Raw genomic sequence first — 8104 nt, forward strand, 5'->3', positions numbered from 1 at the left:
TCACGAATACCCTTATTATTTATTTTTGTAGTCAGACACAGGTTGAAAATTGTTTTGACACAAGTTTCGGATATATATATTTCAAGTAAGATTAAATACGTTACAAAAAACATCACATAGTTTAAGCTTCGTTTAAAGCATCAAGTTTTTTCCAGAACGTCTATCTACAACGCGCTCAAAATACGAAGATGTAATGCACCCATTTACTCCAGCGCATAGAATAACATTGTTTGTGGAACGATAAAGTGGAATTTCATCAGCCAGAACTTTGGCTACATTCAAATAAATAAGCACAGGGTAGTCATGTCGCAAGCCGGATATATTGTCACCAATTCCACCTGCTGCTTTTGCCAATTTATCGCTTGCAGCAAAATGCACCTGATTGCGTGGAAAACGCTTGAGGCCCTCATTCATTATGCGTTTCCAGTTCCTGTAGTAGATCCCGTGTACAGCCATAGGGACCTCACTGGCCTCCAGAATACGTTGCAAGGAGGCTTCTGCTTGTACAACAGGCAATGAGTGTCCCTGATTGGCGCGTATTTCATAAGCAGTGTTCTGTTGGTTCCGCCGCAATGTGTATCGCTGCTTATTATCACTGGCAACGATTTGCTTTAAGCTTGTCAGGGACAGGTCTTCAAACATAGGATGCTGCAGAATGTCGGCGACGGCTACAAACCCATCTTCCCCGATAGCCAGTCCCTCCTTTTGAGCGCCATGTCGCAACAACCAGGTAAGCTGTTTGTCTAACTGGCCGGTATCTAGTCTAAGACCATCCATATTGTAATTGCAGATAAATGCTTAGATTACATTTTTTAGGTTTAGAAAGAGAAGTAAACAGATTAAACCGATGACTAAGTTATTTGCGACAACTAGAGATGACCGATGAGAGCTTTTCTGCTTCGATTTGCTAGCGATCATGACTTGGAGCAAACAAAAATTCGGAAAACAAAAACAAATTAGTTTACAAACAATTTACAAACAATTACAAAATTAACTAATTATTTAAATTCATTACGTACGATTCATATCGACTGTATTATTATCATTAGTATTATTCGTTGAGTTTTGCAATTATCGTGTTTTCCTTATCTATAGTGGCTCTACAGCTGATTTGTTATCAATCGCGTGTTAATCGTAATCAGCTGTTCACATTTAGTTTTTAGAATTTGTTAAATTTCAAAATTATGCGATTATTGATACTTTATGGCAGTCAGACGGGCACCGCTCAAGATGTAGCCGAGCAACTGTGGCGCGAATCGAAGCAATGGGGCTTAGACGGCCCTGTTCTGGGTTTTGACGATTACGAAATACAGCAATTGGTAGAGGAGCGTTTGGTTATCTTTGTAGTGGCCACCACCGGCGATGGAGTTGAACCGGATAACATGAAACGAGCTTGGCGCTTTTTGCTGAAACGAAGCTTGCCACCCGACTCACTAAGTGGTTTACAGTTTGCCTGTTTGGGACTGGGAGATTCCAGTTATCCAAAATTCAACTATGCTGCTAAGAAACTACATAAGCGTCTGCAGAACTTGGGTGCCGAAATGCTATGCCCGGTTGGACTTTGTGATGACCAACACGATCATGGACACCTGGGCACGTCTTTGCCCTGGAGTGAATCACTGTGGACCACATTAAGTCAAAACTTGACATTGAAGCAGTGTACAGAGCATACGAAAATTGAACATTTGCACAAATGGGACCTAAAGGTACTGCCTGGATACTGCCAGGCATTAGATGAGGAACGTTTGCAGTGGACCCAAAAAACGTTACCCATAAAACTGAAATTGGGGGAGAACACTCGCACAACAACCCCGGATCACTTTCAGGATGTGCGTTTTCTGCGTTTCAGTTACGCCGACGAAGCAGCGATAACTTGGCAGCCTGGCGATATAGTCGATCTACAGCCACAAAATAGTCCGGAGAAAGTGAGTGATTTCTTTGAACTCCTAAGTGAGCATAAACTGGAATTCAATGAACAGACAGTAGTACAAGTGAGTAGCGCTCATAAGGATATGCCACTGCCTATTGCCTATACAAAGCCCATTCCATTGAAATATGCGGCCAAATATATATGGGATTTAACTGCGAAGCCGCGTCAGCGCTTCTTTGAGGTGCTCTCCCAGGACTGCGATGATGAGCTGGAGCAGGAGAAGTTACTGGAATTCAGCAGTCCACAGGGTTTGGATGACTTAATAGCATATGTGAACCGACCACGTCGAACACTGCTGGAAGTGTTGCAGGATTTTAGACACGCATCGGCTAAATTAACATTGTCTAAACTTTTTGAGATGATGCCTCTCATTCAGCCACGTAGTTTTTCGATAGCATCGGACGCGTCAACTTGTAGTCTCGACTTGCTAGTGGCTGTGGTCAATTATAAGACGATATTGCAAGTACCTCGACTGGGTCTGTGCTCCAATTGGCTGAAGACTCTACAGCCGGGTGTTGAAATCAACGGCTCGATTAAGCCCGGCACCATGGGCCTGCCCAAAGACTTGACGATTCCGCTGATAATGGTTGGGCCTGGCACTGGAATTGCGCCATTTCGTAGCGTTGTACAAAATCGTCTGCATGCTCAGCAATCAGGTGATAAAGTGGGAACTCTGCTTGTGTTCTTCGGCTGTCGCAATAAGAAGCACGATTTCCATTTCGAGGACGATTTCATTGCATGGCGTAAGGCCAACATTGTGGAGCCATTTTTTGCATTTTCCCGTGATGGGGAGCATAAGGTGTATGTACAACATTTGATTAAACGCGAGGCCGTAAGACTCGAGCCACTGCTCAGGCAGCAGAATGCCCATATTTATGTATCAGGATCATCCAATAGTATGCCCAAGGCTGTTAAAGAAGCCTTTATTGAGGTGCTGAACGGGGATGTTAATTATGTGGAAGGCATGATCAAAGCAAAACGGTATCAGGAGGAAACATGGTCGTGATTAGTTCCTAGTATGCACAAAATATATTTTAATGTAGACAAATTAAATAAGTACTGGACGGAAATTGAATGTAAATTAACAGATTTATATTAAATTAAGATCCTTTTTAAAAGCCTTCCAGCAGCTTATCGGTTGGCGTGCGGCAAAATGGACAGTAACCTTTTTGCAACGCTTGCAGCTCAAAGTCTTCGGCATAGAACAGCTAAAATTTTTAAATTATAAATGTATGCATCATTCTGGGAATTCGAAAAACTTACAAGAAAACACTCCGGACAGTAAGTAATTTGAAGATCCGGCAATATGTTGCGATAATAAATATTGCGCACATTTTTGTCATGACGCTTGAGTATTAATACATGATTCGGATCAATGGCACGCAGGGCGTTGCGATCTAAGCTTAAAGGTAAAGCACTGGCCACATCCTCATTGAAGGGATCCGCATCCTCACCAGACTTGGCGGGTGCCAAGAGCAGGCGTTCAGCCTCCGCATCCGAGATATCCACTTCGGGATAAAATTGTACTAAGGGCAGGATTTCTGTAAATGAAAAATGAATTGAATTGCAAGATTCCTAACACATGTTTGCATATGGATTATACCAAATGAAACAAATGAGAATATGTAGTCCTGTTTGCAGGTGGGGCAACTATTGTTGTTTAAATGCTGACTATAGTTGGAACATTTGTAGCACAAAGGCAACAATTCCTCGGGATCATTGAAGCCACTTTTACAGGCTTTGCTATTTAGGAAATTGATCTGCAAGTAAGAAATGGTATTTAGCCATTTACACAATCCTTTTCGATAAAGTAAAACACTAATACATACATCAATTTGTTCCTGCACGCCAGCTGGTGGCTTTAAGGACTGCAAACGTTTGTTGACCAAAAGGCACAACTTGTTGGCCTGTAGAAATTTTGCCTGCTTGGCTAGCGTAAAGAGCACGGAACTGTAAAAATATGCAAACTATTATTAGCTTATGGTTTCCAATATATGTATAGTACATAAATGGAATAAACTTACAACATGCTCACTCCTTTGGGCGCGCCCTTATGTTCCACTTCGTTCAATATGAAACGGCTCACATTAAAAAGACTTACTGGGGAGTGTGTGGTGAAGGGCTCCTTCATATAATTATATATGACACTGTAGGCATAATAAACTTTGGCAATGCGCATATGATTTTTGTACTCATTCAGATGATGATCAATAGGATTTTGATTTCTTTGGAAGTAACAATGAAATATTAGTTTACATTAATGCTGATACCTACAGCTTATGAATGGACTTACGCCTTTTCGTGGTACATGTCCAAATATTGCCTGGCCAGCAGAAAATAAAAGTAACTTGTGTCCAGATAACGTTCCTCAGCTATGGCAGTATTGCTGAGATGTTTCAGCAACCGATTGGCATCCTTAGTACGACCGGCCTTTAAATAGGCTATAATAACGATTTAAATTAGACTATTTTTAAAATAAGTTGAGTAAACATAACAGAAAACTTTTCCTTTCTCTGCATGCCAAGTAGTTACAATCTAGCATATATACTCTCGAAATAATTATAAATATAGTTTTGCCCTTCGTTAAAAGCCACCCACCTTGATGTGCTTCAATGAATTGATCCGTTTCCGCCAGCCATTGCGCATGTTGATAGTGGACTGTGGGTAACAGATCCGGTAGAGATTCGGCCAAGCGAAACGCTTCATTCCAATCGTGCTCCTCTACATGTAACTGAACCACTTGCGCCTCATCACCCAACTTTTTAAATATCTCAGATGCCAATGGCAGAGCCTTTAAAGTTTTCAAGTTCTGGGCCACCGATTGTAGAGCATCGCGTTCACTTAAGCTCAAACGACGTCCGATATCATAGAGGCTGCAAAATAGTGCTTGAGCTTAAATAATATATAGGGATATAGTTTATGTATACGCACACATCGGCCCATCCTTGTTCGGCTACAATATCGATGGCTTTTTGATGTTCGCCAGCTGAGAGCAACAGTTCGGCAGCAGCTCGCGGTTCCCTCACCGAATACGCCCATTCAGCGCGTTTGCACACCAGTTCGCGTTTCTCCGCCTCGCTACCATCCTTAAGGTACTCCTGTGCCAAATCGAACATACGCAGATCTGTGTACATTTCAAGGGCACGCTGCGTGTGGTCGCACTTTAGAAAAAGGCGTGCGGCCTCCTTGAATTTACCAGCAAAAGCACAATTCTCCGCCATCAACACCTCCTTAGGCACTGCAGAGCGCTGCTGTTGTTCACGCAGCTCAGCTATGAGCTGCAACCAGGGAAGATTGCGTATCTTGACATAAGCATTCCGCGCTATGTTTATATGAAGCGCCTCCAATGCGGATTGGGCCAGGCCCTCCCAGTCACTTGTGGTAACGCCTAGACAGGCGACCTGATATGCTTCGCTGAAAGTAAAGCGTAGCTTTAGAATGGAATTGCGAGGCCAATTAACGTAGAAGTGCACCCAAGTTGGGTGACAAATGAAATAGGAAACGAAAGCGTCGACGAGCTCGCACGTCAGTAAAGTCATTGTTAAGTGAATGGATCAATCCATAACGAAGTTTCTTTCTTTCTTCCGACTCTTCCAGAGAACTACACTTTTTTATGAGGAATGTGGTGCTTCTATTGTCCCTGTAGGAAACCTATATACTGAGTCATAAAATACCACTAAGGCCTTGTCTTTTCGGTTTGGGACCCCCATCTAAAATATAATAAATACCAATCGTTATTGCCTTTGCATATTTTTTCATATGCCTAATTTTAAAATGGCTTGCACGCAGCCCTAGTTCCCAATCCCCCCGAATCCTATTGAGAACCTCTGGGCCATCATATCATATCATAAGGCAAAGAAGTATATACTAACAACTTTAAAGACTTAACAGAATCAATTATTCAAGAATATATAACGTTGGATGTCATATTATATTGTTCGCACATCATACTGGGGGGTTGTGCAGATTAATTTGAAATCTATAAAGTACTAATAGGGGTTATTCCTATTTGCTATAAAATTTCAAACAGGAAAAATAAGATTCTATCATAAATGTGGCATCGTTGACAACTTACTCAAACAGGCCCGCTTCTATGAACTGCCACATGGTTGCGCCCAGTGCTAGGGGCGTATTATGCATAATGTTCCCACGTAGACAAAAAGCAGTGGCACCACATAGCCCCACAACCACTCCATGCATATTCTGTGGTGCACGCGGTGGTAAGTTTCCGACACGAACGCTTAATCCTCCGGTGGTATGGGTATAGCACAGCATGCTATCTAAATGTGTGTTCCAGGTAACCGAATTGACGCCCGAGTCCTGATACAGCATAGTATCGTTAACTATGTCACGAACCAACAGGCGACCAGCATCATCGACAACAGCTATTTTGCTGCGAACAGAATTGATGTCCAAGCAACGCACCGCAGACACCACCGTGGTAATCAACAAAGGCAACGAGTTGTCCAGAAATATACGAAACACTTGACCATTCTTTAGACCCACCATGAGACCTTCACGTCCCACGGGTCCACCCGTCACTTTTATGTAGCGTATAAAGGCAAGCATCATCCACTCGCGCTCCAGTGTGCCCGAAAAGTCTAGACACTGTAATCGTTTTTCTTGGCAGAGCACAATGTGGCGTCCACAGACCACCAACAAACTGCAGTCGAACTTCTTTTGTATCTTCTCTTTTACCTTGTAATGCATTGGCTGATCTTCGCCAGAGCTGAGCTCGTACAGTACCACACGCTCCGGCAGCTGAACAGCCAAACGATTGCGATAGATGGCAATTTTCTGTACCAAATCTCGACACTTAATGCGCACCTTCTGGCCCGATATCAAATGCTGGATTATCACATCGCACATGTTCTCACGAAAGGCATACCGTTCGCGATAAAGCGCGTGCACAGTGCTGGAGGCAATGTTAAAGCATGCCAGCGTGCCGTCCTGACAGCCAAATGCATACGACTGTCCATTAGGATGCAAGGCGACCGCCCAAATCCATGAGTCGAATCCGTCGCCAAGTGTTCCCAGACGCACTCCGTCACGAGTAAAGAAATGCAAGGAGCCCGTGCAACCGCCAACCAAACAAAATTCTCCATTGGGGAAATACTGTAGGCAAAGTGGCTCAAAGCCAAGAGCACGCTCCTTGCCTATCATCTGGCCACTGAGCGTGTGAAATGATAGCGTCTGACCCCAATCCGCAACGGCAATGGTATCCACGGAGTTGCCGCTTCCGCTGGCTGGACAGCACTGCACCCCAAAGACGGTGCTATTTGGGCCACCTGGCCGATCAATGCGTCCCTTCTCTTCTCCCAATTTATTGCGTATGGATATAGTGCCGTTGGCCAACCCTAAAACCAAGTATTGGCCATCATTGGTCCAGGAGCAGGCATTCACCCGCGCAGATATCTTGTACTTTTGTACCGCTTTCTGATCTGCTGACCAGAAGGCAAAATCCGAGATGGAGCAGGAGGCCAAATGATGCGAGATAGGATTGAAGCACATACACTGTATGGAATCTCCGTGGCTGCGGACAACAAGCATAATTTAAAGCTCTCTATGGAGGATTATTGGATGCACTTACGAATATTTGAGCAGCCCCTCCAGCTGTGGTGACCACACAATGACCATTTTATCAGCGGCGCCGCTGGCAAATCGCTTGCCATCGCGGGAATAGGCCACACAATTGACAATATCCTTGTGAGCTTTGAGGGTATTGAGCAGAGAGCCATTGTTGGGATCGTAGATAAGTAGACGGTCTCCAGCTGCCACAATTAATTGATTACCATCCGGCGAATAACAAACGGCATGAACGCTAAAAACAAAAACCCATGTAGAGTAACAGGTTGTTGCAACTGCAACTTGGTGCGAATAGCCGTACCTGGTTTGCTCATCCTTGCCATTGGGAAACTCGATACGCTCCAACCATTTGAGCACACCACGCATTTTTTCAAAAACTCAAAGGACGGCTATACCTGCTGCATAATTGAATTTTTCTAATGTTTTTATTTGGCTTGGTGCATCATTTCCATGACAACGGTGGCGCCAGTACTTTTGCACATCACGTCTATCGATATCGATAAGTGGCTTCTTGATTATGTACCTGTTCTTTTGTCCACCTCTAGGCTGTTTACATCGTTCGCAGCTGACTGCAGTAGCAGCAGAATT

General features: G+C 43.7%; 3 protein-coding genes across 3 annotated transcripts; 1 reads left to right on the top strand and 2 right to left on the bottom strand.

The window, feature by feature from the left end:
* Positions 1–49: 49 nt before the first annotated feature.
* LOC115622871 (tRNA 2'-phosphotransferase 1) lies at positions 50–1000 on the bottom strand. The gene has a single exon (XM_030516960.1). It carries the CDS (start codon positions 775–777, stop codon positions 133–135), a length of 645 nt encoding a protein of 214 aa, XP_030372820.1. The 5' UTR covers positions 778–1000; the 3' UTR covers positions 50–132.
* A 118-nt stretch (positions 1001–1118) lies between these two features.
* On the top strand, positions 1119–2991 carry LOC115622881 (NADPH-dependent diflavin oxidoreductase 1). Its single transcript, XM_030516974.1, has one exon. It carries the CDS (start codon positions 1185–1187, stop codon positions 2934–2936), a length of 1752 nt encoding a protein of 583 aa, XP_030372834.1. The 5' UTR covers positions 1119–1184; the 3' UTR covers positions 2937–2991.
* On the bottom strand, positions 2941–8047 carry LOC115622880 (intraflagellar transport protein 122 homolog). Its single transcript, XM_030516973.1, has 11 exons — positions 7818–8047; positions 7521–7751; positions 6006–7463; positions 4862–5344; positions 4529–4803; positions 4224–4371; positions 3955–4155; positions 3760–3880; positions 3534–3690; positions 3194–3471; positions 2941–3138 (listed from the first exon to the last, which is right to left on the bottom strand). Exons 1-11 carry the CDS (start codon positions 7880–7882, stop codon positions 3043–3045), a joined length of 3513 nt encoding a protein of 1170 aa, XP_030372833.1. The 5' UTR covers positions 7883–8047; the 3' UTR covers positions 2941–3042.
* Positions 8048–8104: the final 57 nt, after the last annotated feature.

The sequence above is a fragment of the Scaptodrosophila lebanonensis genome, unplaced genomic scaffold (genome assembly GCF_003285725.1).
Source record: "Scaptodrosophila lebanonensis strain 11010-0011.00,11010-0021.00 unplaced genomic scaffold, SlebRS2 tig00000043-arrow-pilon, whole genome shotgun sequence".
NCBI classification, from domain to species: Eukaryota; Metazoa; Arthropoda; class Insecta; order Diptera; family Drosophilidae; genus Scaptodrosophila; species Scaptodrosophila lebanonensis.